Below are 17,494 nucleotides of genomic sequence, written 5' to 3' on the forward strand. Positions count from 1 at the left end.
AATGCATATGTAGTAGGCCTATAGTGAAACTCTTTGGTAAAATCCTATTGTGTTGCGTGATTTTGTGTTGTGGTTGAGTTTTCAATATAGAAAACGGTTTGGTGGATAATAACAACAAAGACATACCAAGAGTCAGGAAATTGCTCATACCTGGTTATTTAAAAATACCAATTCACTCAGTGATGTCGTTTAGAATTCCAGAGGCTGAGTTGCTGTCACACATAACGTTTTGATGTGAATTTCATTCAACATCATGAAGCAGGAAATCACACTACTACAGATGATTGTGTTGATGTATTTTATTGAGTCTGGTAAAGTTTGACATGTACACAATAAAACATCAACATTGACATGATACAACAGTTGTTTCAACTAAACCAATTAGTATAAATATGTTTAAAGAAGTAATTATCTGTTTTCTAAAGAGATGTTGGTTTTTCAGATGTTACACTGTTATTGTTACAGCCTCAGTATGTGAGGGTTAATTACTGATGGAAGGCAAGAGGAAGGTCAAGCTCAAGTTTTCCTTCACTAACTTTAATATAGGCTTGAGCTTCCTCTGAAGTTTGCTGCAGGAAAGCAGAGGCCGAGTTATTAAACTGTTCCACAGCATGAATGAGCATGTTCATGATGTTCTCAAATGCGTTGTGGGGATCTACATTCAGATAAATCTGGTCAACAACATTCTTCACAAATGTGAAAAGGTTAAGATAGAGGGCATTGATGTTGATGAACACTGCATCTAAATAGTCAGACTTGATAGAGTCAACAAACTCCTGAGATTTCTCAACAAGAGCCTTCAGGGTCTCTCCAATTTTCACTAGCATTGTGTCAAGACTCTCCATATTTTTCACAAAGTCCACTAGTTCATCGAATACATTCCTGAACGTTGCTTTGATCTGATCCAAGACCTGACCACCAGTAATTGCATCACCAACTGGCATTCTCAATTTAATGCTGCTGATATTATCAATAAAGGCGTTATAGTAGACTTCCATATTTTCATAAGTAATGTGAATGGTTGCATCTAGCATAGCTGCAATGCTTGTGGTGAGCTTCTTCAGGACCTCAGGAAGAGTGGTCATCTCCTCAGAACCGGGCACTTTGAACTGGGTCTCTCTCAGGACCTTAATGACAGCATCCAAGAGGACCTGGACAGTCTTCTGGTACTCAACAATGGTGTTCCTGTAGAAGATTGACAGCTGGCTCATTTGATCGTCATAGTTGATAGCTGCAGCGTAGGCCTCGTTGATGCGGTTAAGAACAGAGTCCTTCAAGTCGCTCATCTTTGTTGTGATCTGGTACTTGTCAGCGAACACTGTGAATGAAGAGAGGATGGAGGGGAGTTTCATCTTGAGCTCAGAGAGCAGCACTTTTGGTGCCTCCATGTTGTAAGCAATCTGAAGGGTCATCTTGTCAGCGTCTTTAGGAGATGATCTGATGGCCAAGATGTCAACATCATCCTCTGGGGCAGACTGTTGAAAAGAGGAAAACAAAATATTATTTAAAATATATTAAGAATATATTTAACTTTAAAAAAAGGCAATGTTAATGATACTCACAGGATAACGGCCGTAGAACCTAGCGTTCATCTGAGATGGGACTCTGCCACTGAGCTGAAGGCCTAGGAATCCATTGTGTGGGGTGGATACTGAGCCACTGATACCATCTCTGCGAGCAGCAAAACGGATGTGCATGTCGGTGAAAGTAGGACTGGTGATGTCCACATTCAGGGTTTGGTGAGAGACGCTGGAAGAGAAAGAAAGCATGTTAAATTAAAAATCCAGAAAAGTTTTGAACCTGGTATTAATTATTGTAAACATTTATCAAATGACTAGACGAAAGCAGGAAGAAATAAGAGCCTTACCTGTCGTCAGCCTGGCGCCTTTTCCTAAAATATGAAGAAAAAAATTCATTATTATATCCTTGAGAAGTAGTTTCTGTAACATACTGTGTATTCAAAACAAATCCTGTTACCTCAAAGCCTGGGCAATGGCATGATTGACATTCATGGTCATGTCACTATGTGTCAGGACAACCTTGCTATCCATGTTCAGAGCTTCATCCTCAAATGTGGCAGAAGTGGATGCTGTCGAAAAACAAATTCTTAGGATTTAGTTTCTGAAGATGCTTGCCACAAAAAACATGGAAATCTATTTTAGGGTTTTAATCAACTCACCATCCAGGTCATATTCCAAGAAGACAATCACAGAGGTGGCAGAGGACTTAAAGGTGACTTTGAAGACTGGAGCATTGCCCTCGACTTCTGCTGCCAGGTTTATGCTGTACAATGGGCTGATGAACTTGGTGTTGGTAGAGATCTTCTGCTTGTCAGCTGTTACTTCAGCAACAGTTTTCTCAAAGATGGTCAGCTCACCCAGACTGCTGGGCTGAGAGATATCGATCTCAATATCGGCAATCAAGGAAGAGACTGGCGCAAAGTCAATGGTTGCCTGGGCGATGTGCTTCCCATTGGTGTTGAAACTGAACAGGTCTGCCTCATTGTTGCTAGTATACTTCAGCACTGCATACACTCGGCTCAGGGAGGCTTCAACGGCAAGATTTTCATTAACATCCATTCCAAAGAGTTTGTCGGTGCCATGGTTAAGTTTGGCGTCAGCAATAATCTTGGAGGTGGAGCGAAGGCCATCGTTATTCAGGTACAGATTGAACTCATTATCAAGGACTCCCAATACTAGGTAATCCTCGTGCACTGTTCCATCCATGTTTGCTCTGGTGGATGACTCCATGGAAATATACTCAAAAGCTCCTTCCAGCTTCAGACTGTGGTCAACCTCTGCCTTTCCAACTGCCTTGATCATGGGGATGTTGAAATCAGCCTTCACCCTCAAGGTGGAGACAGCATTTGCTTTGGTTTTGGTGTCTGCAACCAGATTTTGGTTTGCCTCCAGATTGAGAATGGGCAGGGAAATCTTTGCAATAGTAGCCACAGAGACGGCAGGTTCAAAAGTTTCACTACTCACAGTGATGGAGCTGTCATGAGTGCCTTCAATGTGACTATTTTCAAGGGACAGGGAGTTGGCCAACTTGAGTCCTCTCTTGGTGGTCAGACTGGTGGTGCCATCGAGTTTGGCGTTCAGACCCTCAAACACAGAGACTGTGGTAGCTCCCAGACGGAAGACAACGTTATCTTCAGTGTACAGTCCAGCATTGGCATTCAGATTGAAGATGGCAGACTTGAGGGACAATTCTGTGATCAGATCACCCAGATGGGGAATGTGGACCAGTCCCATCACATCAACAAGTGGAGCAGCTTTCCTTTTCTGGTAAACAATCTTGGCATCTACATCAACAGTTTGCTCAGTGGTAGTCAAAATCTTGTCTAATCCAGTCTGCTCATACAAGTTCAGTTCACTGATGGCTGGAGTCTTGAAGTCAACAAAAGGCAGATCTAGCTCAGGAATGCTGATGGGGGATGTCAGGAAGTCAAGATTAGCCTCACCATCCATGGCAACAATGAGGGCTGCCTCATTTTGGTCATTGTTAACAGTTAGGTTGTAAAACATTTTGTACTGATTCAGGCGAGCCACAGCAACTGTGTTCAAATGCTGGTTGTCAGGCTTGACGGTAGCTGAGTAGTCATTCTGGAGATCGATCTTAGCAATCAGAGTGTCAAAAATGCTGACCTTGGCATTTCCTTTGTTTTGGAATTCAAAGACAAACTCATTAGGATGGGCTACAATGTTGAGTCCATTGGACAGGACTCCACTGACTGCGCCATACAGTTCTGTGTCATGGTTGGCCTTCAGCTCCGCCTTCAAGTCATGAAGGTTGGCGTTTGCAGATGCAACAAGAAGACTGTTTTTGATGAATGGTGTCTCAGCCTCGTTGCGTAAATCAACCTTAAAGTATGAGAAGGGGCCCATTTCAGCAGCAATTTGCTGTTTCATCTTTATGATGGCAGAGTCTGTGTCGCCAGAGAAAGTTAGAGTGATAATGCTAGGAGTGAGTGACAAGATCAAGTTGCTTGTGTGTTTGCTCTCTTCAGCATTAACTTTGCCAGTGCCTGAATTGTCAACGGTAAGAGTGAATGTGAGGCCGTCTTGGCGAGCAATGGATTTCTGGGTTAAAGTGGCCTCACTTCTGACATTGAAAATTGGAAGGGTCACTTCATGAGTGTAGGTTGTATCGAGAGAAGCAGACATTCCTCCTTCCATAGCAATAAATGCTGTGTTCATAAATTCAGCAGTATAGGGAGTAGTGGCGACCTTAACTGTTGTCTTGGCTTGGGCCTGGCCTGATAGACCATAGAGGGATACAGATGCCTGATGGTCAACTCCAAGAGCAAGATGGTCAAACTTCAGAGTCTCGGCAACAACAACACGACTCATTTTTGGGAGTGCAATCTGGGCAGTGGAGTCAAGTTTGTAATTAAGACTTTCAAAGCTTGGAGATGAGGCCTGGGAGGTGAAGAATCCAGAGAACTGAGGTGACATGTCACTCTCAGTGGAGTTCTGGAACTCAGCAGAAGTCTTGATTGTGTAGATAGGAGTGATGAATTTGATCTCACCAAAGAGTTTACCAAAGCATGGGAACATGAACTCACTTGGGATGGTTGGTAGCTTACCAGTAGGAATCTGAAGAGACTGAACAAGTTTTTCTAGAGGAACTTCTGGGAAGACAGGGAATGCCATCTCAGGGAGAGTGAATTCTGGAAGAGAAAGCTCAGGCATGTGGGGGAGGTAGGTCATTGTCAGATCTCCAAAGAAAGCATCAACATCAGGAATTTGGATGTCAAGGTTTACAATCATATCAATAAGTTCAATGATTTTCTGCTTGATGTCATCTAAGGAAATTGTGGTGGCCTTTACGACTTGGAAGCCCAGGATGGTGAATTCAGGGATGTCCAATTGTGTTGGGATTTCAATGTGTTCGAGCGTATCCATGCTGAACATAATGGAAGGCACAACAAGATCAGTAAACGGAACGGTGAATGAGGGCGTGGCCAACTCAGCTTTTTTCAGTTCTCTAATTAGGCCATCAGCGATCTGCTGAATCTCGCTTATGATCTTCTGCTCAGGTAACACCGTCTTAACCAACTCAACAATGCTGGTGAATACATCAGTGACGATGGTTACGGCCGTTGTGTAGTACTTCCTCACAGAGTCCAGACAACTGGTAATCACAGCGTTGACATCCAGATTTGTTAATTCCTGTTTCACAAATTCAGCACAGCTCTTCAGGTTCTTCAGCAGGTTCTCGTCAATGACATCCTGGACTGATTTAATCATCTCTGCAATTTTGATTTCTCTCACACGCTCCGTGAAGCCTTTAAGAGAGGACAAGGCTAAATTGACAAAATCTCTTGTTGCTGCAAGTTTCTGGCCAATTTCAAAATGCCCGATGAACTCATTCAGGTATGTTGTGAACCAAGCAACAATTTGATTGAGAGATTCAACAGACTCATTGTAATTAAATGAGGTCAGCTGTCGCACAACAGTTTCAATGAACATATTTAGCTTTTCAATTATATCCTTGACGTCAGTGGATTTCAAGTTTTCGATTGCAGACTCGAACATTCGCATGAACTTGGTTGGTATATCTGAATCCTTCACCATTTGGACGAAAGCTTGGATGGTTTCCTCAATTTTGAACTGCTCGATGAGCTCGACAGCCTTTTCCAAGGCAGCTTGAACCATTTTGTCAGCCTCAAACTTGACGATTAACTCTCTCATCTTGGCATAGAAGGTGTTGATCTTGCCGACGATGTCAAGGTCCTCAATCATTTTCCGAACATAATCTCTTACATCACTGAGAATCTCTGAGGGAATCTGACTAATGAGTTCCTCAAAGTGAGCTCTGAAGTTCATAGATGAAATGTAACTTTTCAGTTCAGCAACAAAGTTTTGCAAGTCAAAGGTCTCAACCATTTGCTTAATCTCTGACATGATTGTCTGTAGCTTAGCTTGGATTTCATATTTTGCATCAATGTCAAGCAGGAAGGCAATGCTGCTGCCCTTCAGTTTTTCCAAGTCAAATTGCTGGACCATCTCTCTTACGGTGTCAATCACATACACAACCAGGGCCTTGATGTCATATTCCTCGTTAAAGGCATTCAGATGTTGCTGGATACTCTGAGCGAGTGTTTCAGGGAGGCTGCCACTAAGAAGCTCTTCCATCATACCAACAAAGTGTTTGATGTAAACAGTGAGATCAGCCAGACATTTTTCAAAGGTAACCTTCAGGTTACTTAAAGAAGCCTCCACATCATCCATGGAAATTGCATATTCTTGGGTAAGATCAGTGAAATACTGCTTAAGTTGGTTTACCTTGCCTTCAATATTCAATTGGGAAACAAAGTCACTTACATGCTGGGGAAGAGCCTCAAGTTTAGCCTTTATCTCCTCGTTGTTGATGCAGTCATGCAGTGTCTCAGCAACATACACGATGAAGCCTTTCATACTTTCCAAGAGGGCAGGGAGATTGTTAAAAAGAGGGATCTGAATGATATGACTGTCTGTGTTCTTGTCGTACTTGAGGAAGCCAGAGACGGTGAATTCCTGGTTGTCTGCAGAATCTATGTTGATGAGGTTGGTGAGGATGGTGCCAGAGACTTCAATTCCAGTTCTCTCAGGGGTATTGTACACACTCATGTCCTGATTGAAGACATGCTCATTCATTTTAGATTTCATTCTAAAACTGGTCTTCTGCTCTTGGGGTGTCAGAACATTGTCCATTTTGTTGTCGAATGTGGTCTCAAGGGAAAAGCCAGTATCTAACTGCTGGGTTACTGATGCTCTGCACTCATGTGAACTAGCAAAAGCCAGAGGTTGAGCTTTCAGGAGGAACTTGCCATAGAGCTGAGCACTGTGCTTTCCATATGCGTTGATGTCTCCATCAGCATTGACGACAGCATCAAGGTTGAAATCAAAAGGAACAACGCTGCAGCGGATGGTGTGATCAAAGCGCATTGGCTGTGAGTTGAAACGGGCATCGTTGGAGAGCCTGGCAGCAAGACCAACAACTTCCAGCTCGGTGTTCTGGTTCATGTGGGTTCCAAAGAGTTTTCCAGTGGTGCTACACTTTGCATTTGCAGTCATATCAGCATACATCACCTGATAGATGTGCTTGATCTCTTCCTCACCATAGATGGCTTTCAGGCTTCCGGTCAGGTCCATCTTGTACAACTCTGCGTGCAGCTGAGCCTCATTAATGAAGTTGGCAGCCAGAAGTCTCAGGTTGTTATTAACATTTGCAGAAGCGGTGTAGGGTTTCATGTTGATGAGGATATCATGAGTGTAAGAGGCATACTCGCTTGCTGTGGTCTCAGCCTTTGAGGTGAAGTCTAGGCTAGAGAGAGTAATTACGAGAGTGTTTGCATTGTCAACCTTGACATCACTCATTGCAGCCTTGTTGTTAATAGTTAAAGTAGCTCTGGAAGCATCAAGCTCGGCATTGAAGCTGTTTTCTAGGGACAGGGGGCTCTGCAGGGTGGTTGTTCCACTTGTGGTCAAACCGTCATTGTTCATCTTCAGAACAGCCTTGTGAATCGCCTCATTCTCAAGAAGTTTCAAGGTGGCATCGCTGCTTACAGCCAGACCATTGACATCAAGAGTGGCAGTCAGCAGAGAGTAAACACGGTTTTCAGTCTGGTCGGCATTTGTCTCCATCCTAATGACGACTTCACTTGCACCAGCTGAGGCTTCAGCCTGGTTGCGGATCTTCATGCCGAGAGCAAGGACAATGGCATCACCTTTCACTGACAGCTTGCTTTCTTTGAAGGAGAGCTCACCAACATGTGTCAAGAGGTTTTCAAAGGCATTGGTGTTAGACACAAGAGAGAATTCACCATTGGCAAGGGATGCTGCGATTGTGTTCTGAGCATTGATAACTGTGGAGTCAATCTGGACAGTAGAATCAACCTTTGCTTCTTGCCTGAATGGGAAGATGGTGAATGACTGGGTGGAGATGGTTTTGCCGTACATGGGTCCAGCCTTGAACATTGCATCAACCTTGCTATCAGCAGAGATTTCCTCAGTGTTGAATCCAGTCATGCCTGTGTGCTCTAGTGCAACATTGAGACCAAATGGACTTGTGGCTTCAATCTTGCTGCTTGATTTCAAATTGATTTTGTCAGTGAAGGTTGCGTCTTCAGTTATGCTAACACTGGCTTCAATGAATTTATGGACCAAAGAGCTTTTCAATTGAGCGTTAATGGAATCAGTGGTCATCAACATTCCTGAGCCTAAATAAAAGACAAAAGAAGAAAAGATGCATAGTGTGAATCATTGGGTAATATACACTTTATCAAACACAATGTGCATAATCAACTGCTGTATCAGCAGAGATCAGTGCATTGTTATATTGTTGCACTGTTACTGAAATAAGTCACGTAATATATCATCAGTGGGAAAAGGAAACTGTTACTTGAATCTGTGCCACTAAAAGTGAACAACATATCACTTACAATGTAAATTCAGAATAACATGAAAATAAAAAGTGATTAATAATTTAAATCTGAATTACCTTCAATCTTTATTGACAGGATGTCAATTGGGGAAGTTCCTTTCACGTCAAACTTCGCTGAGTAGCTTGGTGTTTCCACCACATCTTTGCCAGCAGAAAATGAGGCCTCTGCATCATAAAGGTTGCTTTTCATCAGAGATGAAACTTCAGCTTTGCCGAAAAGAGGAATAGACAGAGCAAGATGCTTGGGCACAACAAGTTCTGGGATTGGAATCTCCATGGAGACAATCTCGAGGCCGAACTGCGGCAAAGACAGGCTAGGTGTGGTCAGAGCTGCTGGGAAGTTAAGCTCCTCTGTGGTCTTTCCTCCGAGAGGGAGAGGGATAGTGATGGTGAAGTGCTCATTGTTGAAGTAGTACGAAGCCTTAGCCTCACTGTGAAAAATTACAAAAATAATATGCATTAAGGTTTTGAAAATAATAGTAATCGACATTTGTAGCATTTACCATGAAATGTTCCACACTTACGTATTCAGGAACAATGTCTCTGGCAGAGAAATCTCAGGCATATCAGGTACTCTGACATTCTGAATGTAAGGGAGGTCAGCACCATATTTGTCCATGTAGTTGTTCGCAGCCTAAAAAGACAAGAGGTTTTCAGTGAATGCGTTACTTATTTTTTCAGCATAAATCTTAAAAACTCTTAATCCAATACGCTTACCTCGCCAAACTTCTGGAAGATGTGACGGACTTTCATGTCTGCCTCGCCCACATGTGCGTCAAGCAGCTGGTTGGCATACTTCTCCAACATGTCAGCACTTGGCAACATGGTGGTCTGGGTGTTCACATCAGACTTGAATTCAACTTCAAACTTGCTGGCATCTGCAACAGTACACACAGATCGATTAAATCTATGTACTTAAAACTTTGATCTCACGTCACATGTCATGGTGTCATGTGGCGCTACATTTAGGATGTGACGTTACTATTGAATGAATCGTTTTGACGGAATATTATTCTATGAAAGGCAGGTGGAAAATACGTTACCATATTTCATCTCGACCTTCTGCTTAGAGACGGCCTCCTTTACTTTGATTTCACTCTCAAGCTCCAGCTCCAATTCTTCACCATGCTTCATGTGAGCTGTGACAGTGGCATCAGCATTGAGTGAGGGGACAAGCAGCTGGACTTGCAGCATTGCTTCCTTCATTGCCTTCAGACTGAAATGTGTACCAGTTGGTTAGTGTCATTTCAATGACAAGAGTAACATTAATGTTATTTGATGAGGATTAATGGCTGATTTCTTACTTGGCACGGCCAACCAGGGAGAGCTGAGGAATGTTCTTGTTTACAAAGTCCAGAGAGATTGAATGAGTTCCTTTGCCCTTGGTGTTTCCATCGACAACACCCAGCCTGAGTCCAGCCTCTACATCGTAGTCGGGGATCTGTAAGTCAGCTGTGACGACATTTCTCCTTCTGTTGTACTTCAGCATTGCTACGGCCTCAGTGGGCTCTGCACCTGTTGGGGAACCAAGAGAGTAATTTTTAGCTTGGTGGCCATTTCAACCATGGAAGAATTTGATCATATTGTCCACATGTACTGCAACTTACCTTCAGCCCTCACAATGAGCTTCACAGAGTCAACCTTCTGCCTGCCCTCTTCTCCCTCCCTGAGGAGCTCGTAGGCAACAGTGGCTGTGTACTCAGTGACTTCGCCAGTAGGGTGGAGCTCCACAGCAAATCTACCAAGGTGATTAAATACATCTTGTTAAAACAAGTTCATTTCAGAAACTATTATTTGTTGGTGTTTCAGAAAATGTTGCTTACTTGCTGTCTCCAGTGAAGGGGAAGTAGGGGGTGGTCTCTTGAGAAGAAGCATCAATGTACTGCAGAGCGGTGCAGTATTTCATTCCAGCGAAGAAAGGAGTGCACTCACTCACATCAACCTTGTCCATCACTGTTGGGGGGATGGTCATAACCTCTGATCCAGTCACGGCCACCAGGGTGTTTCTAAAATTTAAATGGAGAAAAATTTTAACCTGAATTTGGCTATTTTCTTAAATTTAAACATGGCAAAAATGATGACACATAGTAACAACTGTTGTACTTAAGATACACACAACATGGATGCACTTTCTTCAATGTTCCCTTGTGAAACATCATGGGACACTTTGTACTTCAGGTTAGCTAGATTAACAGCTGCATTTCAACCAATGTTGCAGAGAAACTATTACTTGTATAATATTTGAAAGCTCTATGGCTTACGTCATTTTGATGAGCTTTGTGGGATTCACTGGTGCAGGGATGGTCAGCTTGACTGAGTCATGTTCCATGGAGATCTTGGCACTGATTCCACTCTCGTGGAAAATGTTGGTGTGCATCACTAATCCAGAGTCAACATATTCAGGGATGTGGGATCCAACCTGAGTTACAAACTCAATGCCAGCAGAGGGCATGAATGCAACTTCACTCTGCGTGGAAAAAACAGGACAAATATGAATGCTCGTGTTGATGCTGTGAAATTTAAAATATTTGTGTAAGATTTAAGCACATTTAGGGATTTTTACCATGTCACGAGCAATGTGAAGTCCACCCTTGATACCAGGAGTGAAGGTACCAGACAGTGCAATCCTCAGAGGCACACCAGTTAAAGTGGGCAGGAAGAATTCATTGTCCATGAAGATGTAGTGGGCAAAGATTGTATTGTCCGTCTTGGTCATCAAAGCCTTCATTAGCTGTAGCAAATAAAAATACACAGGACATTTAAATCATAAACTGTTTATAAAACATGGAATTGTTTAAATGCTCTTTAAAATAAGAACACAAAAATTCTAACACTTCCTTACATCACCAGGGAACATCTTCATCATGCTGTCGATCATCATTGTAGCAGAGTAGGCCATCTCCTGAATTTCGTTGGTCTTCAGATATCCCAGCTCATTTCCCAGAAGTCTCATGTAAACCATGGCCTCAGGAGACTGAGCAGACTTCAGTTCGCCCACCAGTTTGTTCAGGTTGCTTCCGATCTGTCTCACAAAGTCCTGGGTGGCCTGTGCATATATTACCAAATTAATAACTCACCTAAAAACACATTTGCTTCATACAAAAAAAGTTTCTTTGATTACCTGTCTCTTCATCCTGTCCTTCTTCAGAGCAGGCATTATAGTCTGCATAATCTCACTGACTTTCAATGGCATGTTTTCAGATACAAAGAACATTGTCTTCATGGCAGTGTCAGGGAAGAATCCATTCTGTCCAAACAGGGCTTCAACTGTTGGCTCAAATCCTTGGCCCTCCATACCAAACTGTAAAGGTGACACATTTATAACACTTACTATCACAACTAGACACAACTTGTCACGATTCAAAATGTATGATGGCACAACATATTTACCTCAATCATGTCCATATCATAGCCAAAGGCCTTGAGAGTCATCTCAAGCATGACTTCCTTGGGCAGATAGCTAGTACCCTCAAAGATCATGTTTCCTTCCACAGATCCCAACTTGTAGTTGCGAGAGAACTTGGTGGGGTCCATAGTGGCTCCAATCTCATTACCCTGCAGGGCATCACGGATCTTCTGTCTCAGCCTGTGGTAAAGAAAAATACATTTTACAATTAAACCAATTATGGTGATCAAATCAGGGGACATAAAAACAGACATTTAAACTTAAAGCTGCAGATATTTTTGCTTACTCATGGGTCTCAGGCTCAGTTGAGGACAAAATGTTGGTGATGTAGGAGATGACAAAGCTCTTGGCTTGTTGGTCTTGTTCAAGGGGCAGAGCATCCGCCAGCTGAGCCAATTCACTTGGCTGGGGGTTCTTCATAAGTACCAGATACGCAGCCACACGCTTTTGCAAGGGGGTGGTACCGTCCAGAACGACCTGCATGAGAATCTCTCTACCCTGTGACAACGAGGGTTCAACATGATTAGAATCAGTCATGCAGAAACAATTATTCTAATGAGCTATAAAACCAAGAAATCAATTTGTCTTGCCTCCTCAAGGACGGGAATCAGCCTGAACGCTTGGATGGCAGCCTGCTGCACAGCCAGAGAAGCCTCAGGTTTGTTCACACACTGGATCACAGCGGCTCTCAGTGCAGGACTAGCAGCAGACATGGCTGGAGCCATATTTCCAATAACCTATAATCAAAAGTAAAGTGATCATTATCTTCACTGGACTGGATCAAATTCATGCAAAGTATTAGTCAGTGCTTCCATTGCTCTTAATCACGTCACACATCCTTGAAGAAACTTGGTTAGACACTTACCCTCAAATACATGAAAGTGGTCTCCTGGTCACCGGAGCAGTCGCCCAAGTGAGAAGCCATGAACTCAGCCACAGAGTAAATCTCAGGCGTCAGTTTTCCTTCAGCCTTGTAAAACCTGTTGAAGAGAGAATATGAAAAGAAATATTTTTTGAGTTTGTTTTATTTAACACTCAGGATGGAAACATCAGCTAAAACATTATTCAGTCATTCCTTTACTGAGTATAACTCATGGTAAACATCACTCACCTCTTGACGATATTGCTCAGGGCATACAGGATGGGCTTGCTGGTCTTGTATTTGGCCATCTCGAGCATGTCATTGATCAGGAGGGCAGAGGGATTGGACACAAGTCCCAGAGCAAACACAGCAGCATCAACCTCGACTGCAGAGCTGTCGAAGGTCCTGAGGATCTGCATGATGGCACTGCTGCACTCAGGGGTTCCACACTGGGCCAGAACCTGGTAGGTCAGGACAGGGGACACTTCAAGAGCCTCGGGAATGGCGGGACTCAGGGTCTCGGCCTTCATTCCACGGACCATGGTGACAAGCTTGTGGAAGAGGTGGGCCCTCCTCTCACCCTCGGCCTCGGGCAGATTGGTCAGTTCTCTCAGGAGGTTCAGACCTGCATCTTTATCCTGGACAGCACTCTTGTCCTGGACAGCTTCCATGTGAAGACCCTTGGCAACTTCACCTGTGATACACAAGAAACGTGGCGAAACTGAGTTACATCTAAGGATCCTTTTCAAACAGCTATAAATCCAAACAATACAAGTCAAACAATGGAGCTTACTGTGATCGAAGACCCTGTCGTTGTGAGGAGTAACCTCAACCAGAGTGAGTTCTTGCTTTCCAACATTGGTAACTCCATATTCTCCCCTGTAGGAAGAACATATATCCTTAAATATGCCACTCAAGTCATATGAGACAGATCAGTACATAAACCCTTATGAAGGAGCATCTAGTATATGACTTCTCTTACTTGTGTGAGAAGGGAATGAGGATGTGCCTCTCAGTGCAGGATCCAGAGGTCATGTGTTTGTTCTCATTGTCGAACTTGTAGTTGCAGGTCTGGGAGCTTCTGACCAGCTGAGAAAGAGGGTAGTGCTGAAAGACAGAAAACATAATGACGTTAGCATCGTGGAATATTGGAGATTTATGAAGTTGATTGTTCTAATTGTCATTTTTGAATTACAACAACAACACCGTGCTTCTTGTTTTTCCACATCATTGTGGCTAAAGACAACCATTAGTTTTACACCTAATTTACTTCTCTCAAGCAAATCTGTGATTTTTGATTAGAGATATTCTAGGTCAGTAAAGGTGGTTGACAGTTTGTCATGAAGCAGCTTTTTTCACCATGTTTCCACTTACCATGCCAGAGATCAGTGCCAGCGGGCTGGTGTGCTCTCTCACTGGGAGAAACTCTTCACATTTGGACAGATCCCTGTTCAAGGTGATGTCAGTTGCAATGTCCTCTCTTGCGTTGACCGTAGAATGGGTCTTGCACATGCCGTGGATTGTGGGCTGTTAGTAAGAGATAAAGATGATTAGAAGCAAAGTTTGTGTTTAATGTACTATAAAAAGCTATATAATACTTTTTGGTGAATACCATAAAGTATAGATAACTTGGTGTTAAACTGTGATATTAAAATATTTCTCATGATGCATATTAGAGGGCATTTTTTTGTAAATGAATTTACCATAATCTTATTCTTGTCTTCTTCCACCAGAGGAACAGCCAGAGCAGAGATGATTCCTCTCTTGATGTTCAGGATGGTTAAAGTCTCACCTTCCTCGGGGTACAGTTTCACATCGTACACACCCTCAACCACAACCTTCAGTGGGTATCTGAAAGAAAACATAGCGTATTTAAATGTAATTATTTGTGCAATAGCTCCAGAAATACCTAAAGTTGGGCGATAAAATGTAAACTGGACATTGGGGATTTTCATGGAGTCACGTACTTCTCCATCTCAGCAGCAAAGGCGTCGGAGCCGGCGGCGGGTCTGAACACGAGGTTTCCCTCTGTGTCCATGTCAGCCACCTCACTCAGCATACAGCCAGTGGTGCGGACGATGTAACTGCAAGTCTGAGGCACTTCGATTTGAACCTGTGGGAGAAGGTAAATGTTTTATTTCTCTTTGTCTTTGGGAATTATTTTCTTAAAGAGGATGATTGTGAAAATTGTTTCTCGTACCATGCAAGAGCCTTTGGGTCCGTTCTTCAGAGTGGAAGCTCCGTTGATGGCGTTCAAAGATTCTGCTTCATAGCGATATTCATACTTGTGCAGGGTCTTGTACCTTGTGGCCACTGGATAAGAAAATCAACAATTACAAGGAAGAAGAGGTGTTTTATGGAAAGTATGTATTATTATAAATGTGAAGACTGGATGTCCACTCAAAAGCACAAAAGTAAAAATCTTGATATCTTAAGCAGTCTTGAATAACTTACACAGGCAGGTTGGAACATCTTCTTCAACGTCTTGGGCAACTATTCAGGAAATAAGTTGGACAATGTAGGGTTTTAGTAATTTCAATGCAATTGAAGATCTCTGAATGTCAAATTAAATAAATAAATTAAATTATTACATTTTATTTAGCTGATGCTTTTATCTATAGCGACTTAAAATAAGTGCGTTCAGCCATGAGGGTACAAACCCAGAACAACAAGAATCAAGAAAATACAATTATCTTAAATGATATGAAATCAAATACACTAGAGTTACAAATGTCCTAGGTCATAATATTATTTCATGGCACATAAGGATAATGGTTTTAACATTTGGTCATTTTAAAGAAAGTCATTAATAATAATGCATTGTATTTACACAGCACTTTTCATTTGTAAAATGCTGCTAAAAGTATTTTACGATAAAATAAAAGACATGAAATGACATAGATCTATAAGAATAAAAATAAAGACTTAGGATAAAAATAAAACTAGCAGAATGTATAAAAAGGAAAAAATAAATAGCATAAAGAAGAATATAAAATGTAATTAAAATCAAGATCAAAGAAATAAGTTCTTTCATAATTTCTCAACTAACTTTTAAAGATTTGTAAAAAGACGAATTTTACAATGTATTTTTTAGGAAATATCTGATTAAATAATTTACAGGACAAAAGTTCAAAAGAAAAACTTGTAAAACAGAGGATTCTATACTCACAAGCCAAAGCAGATGTGCTGAGGAGCAGCAGAAGACAGAGCTTTGAATCCCCCATGTTGGGTTTGGTTAAGCTCTCTCCTTGGGTCTGGCGAGTACTCAGATGAGACTGAATCCTAAGCCTCAGCTCAGGGCTTTTATACCCACGGCCGGGCTCTGTCAGAGCACTGAGAGGCACAGACAACGGTTTGAACGCTCAAAGTCCACCCCAGCCTCCTGTGTGGAGGGACAAAGGGAAAAGGTTAGAAAGGATCCTCATATCTCGGGCTTGCAAAAGTGATCATTTGTGGTCAATCTGTGAAATGTCTCCTTTTTGCACCATCACAGGTTTTAGACAAACAGAACTCTGGAAGAGATATTTGAATTGATAAGCACATTAAAGCTCAGTCTTATCAGATACTTATGGTTTTATGATACTTTATTACTTGTAATTTAGATATCTCATTTGTATAACAATAATTGTATTTTCTGCAATTTACTGCTATTCGTTGTTAATATTCATGTGACAAGAAGTGATAGACTGTAGAAGCTTGTCTTGACTTTTTGTCTTTTCACTGTAAATCTGGGCCAACTTACATGTCCCAGTGTTTGAAATGTTCACAACCAGGCAGACGTTAATCTTTTGTGAACAAGTCAATCAATGAATTTGACGAGCCAACAGCAGCAGCGTGAATTCGGTCACTCAAAGGCGCTGATTAGTGAACCCTGAGTGATCAAGGCTTGCTCAAAATACAAAGTCCCTCAAGATTTGAAAAAGATGATAAACTTATCAGCTGCTTTATCCCTTGATGATATTAACATCCCCCCCCACCCACCCCACCCCAGCCCCTCAACCCCCCCCCCCCCCCCAAACAGAAGCAAAGACAAAGATATCTTCAGGCAACAGTTCCTCTGTGTCCTATAAAGTTTGAGTAGTTCTTTTATTTACTTGTAACTTCAAGAGGCACAGTTCGCATTGATGACGTCAGTTTCCCTCTGCAGTGACGCTTGTGCTCAATTCTACTTTTATTTTATATCTGAGCAAATTTATTAGACACATCGCTGCAGATATTGTAGCTAGAGTCGCACATTTGTATGAGAATGTGTGTAATACTTGTAGTTACAAATAAACGTAGTTGTAGTACTTACAGTGTAGGACCTTCTACTGGAGTCAGATACGTGCTGTTCTGCTTCCACTGCCAAAAGCCAAAATGACAACAGCAAAAACATTTACCAAACTTTGACATGGTTCTGATGATGGACTTTGAACCACAACGATTTGAAGGTTGCTGCTTTTCAAATTGGGTCTGCAGTTTGTTTTTGGGGCAAGCACAGAATAAATAAACAAGGTGTAGATGGATTGATTCAGGTCTTTTACTTGTTAGGATTTAGTCAAATACTGCATATAACCATGGAATGTGTGAGAGCACATACAGTTTTTTGTATTACTTCTTTATGTCCTTCTGTTCTTTTTTAAGCAAATCACGTTTCTAGCTCTGCACGTTGCGTAATCGCCTGTTGCAATATATCCCCCATCAGCACCCTTGTAGAAATCGGTCAGATACTGACAGTGTTTGCACTGACATGAACAAAGTTAAAGTCCAAAGGGAGCTTATGCTTCTGAACACTTTGTATCTTCATTTACTTTTTT

The 17,494-nt window shown here is 42.1% G+C and overlaps 1 protein-coding gene across 1 annotated transcript; it reads right to left on the bottom strand.

The window, feature by feature from the left end:
* Positions 1-284: 284 nt before the first annotated feature.
* On the bottom strand, positions 285-17,094 carry apobb.1 (apolipoprotein Bb, tandem duplicate 1). The gene is made up of 30 exons (XM_053444701.1): positions 16,993-17,094; positions 15,868-16,080; positions 15,153-15,191; positions 14,899-15,011; positions 14,666-14,811; positions 14,402-14,549; positions 14,073-14,225; positions 13,681-13,805; positions 13,492-13,577; positions 12,948-13,392; positions 12,702-12,816; positions 12,427-12,573; positions 12,123-12,334; positions 11,821-12,016; positions 11,552-11,731; positions 11,273-11,476; positions 10,994-11,161; positions 10,692-10,897; positions 10,254-10,436; positions 10,038-10,168; positions 9,735-9,945; positions 9,474-9,646; positions 9,148-9,308; positions 8,955-9,064; positions 8,488-8,861; positions 2,180-8,206; positions 1,978-2,089; positions 1,868-1,891; positions 1,563-1,749; positions 285-1,475 (listed from the first exon to the last, which is right to left on the bottom strand). Exons 2-30 carry the CDS (start codon positions 15,920-15,922, stop codon positions 486-488), a joined length of 11,421 nt encoding a protein of 3,806 aa, XP_053300676.1. The 5' UTR covers positions 15,923-16,080; positions 16,993-17,094; the 3' UTR covers positions 285-485.
* Positions 17,095-17,494: the final 400 nt, after the last annotated feature.

This window comes from Pleuronectes platessa, chromosome 17 (assembly GCF_947347685.1).
Source record: "Pleuronectes platessa chromosome 17, fPlePla1.1, whole genome shotgun sequence".
In the NCBI taxonomy this organism is placed as follows: Eukaryota; Metazoa; Chordata; class Actinopteri; order Pleuronectiformes; family Pleuronectidae; genus Pleuronectes; species Pleuronectes platessa.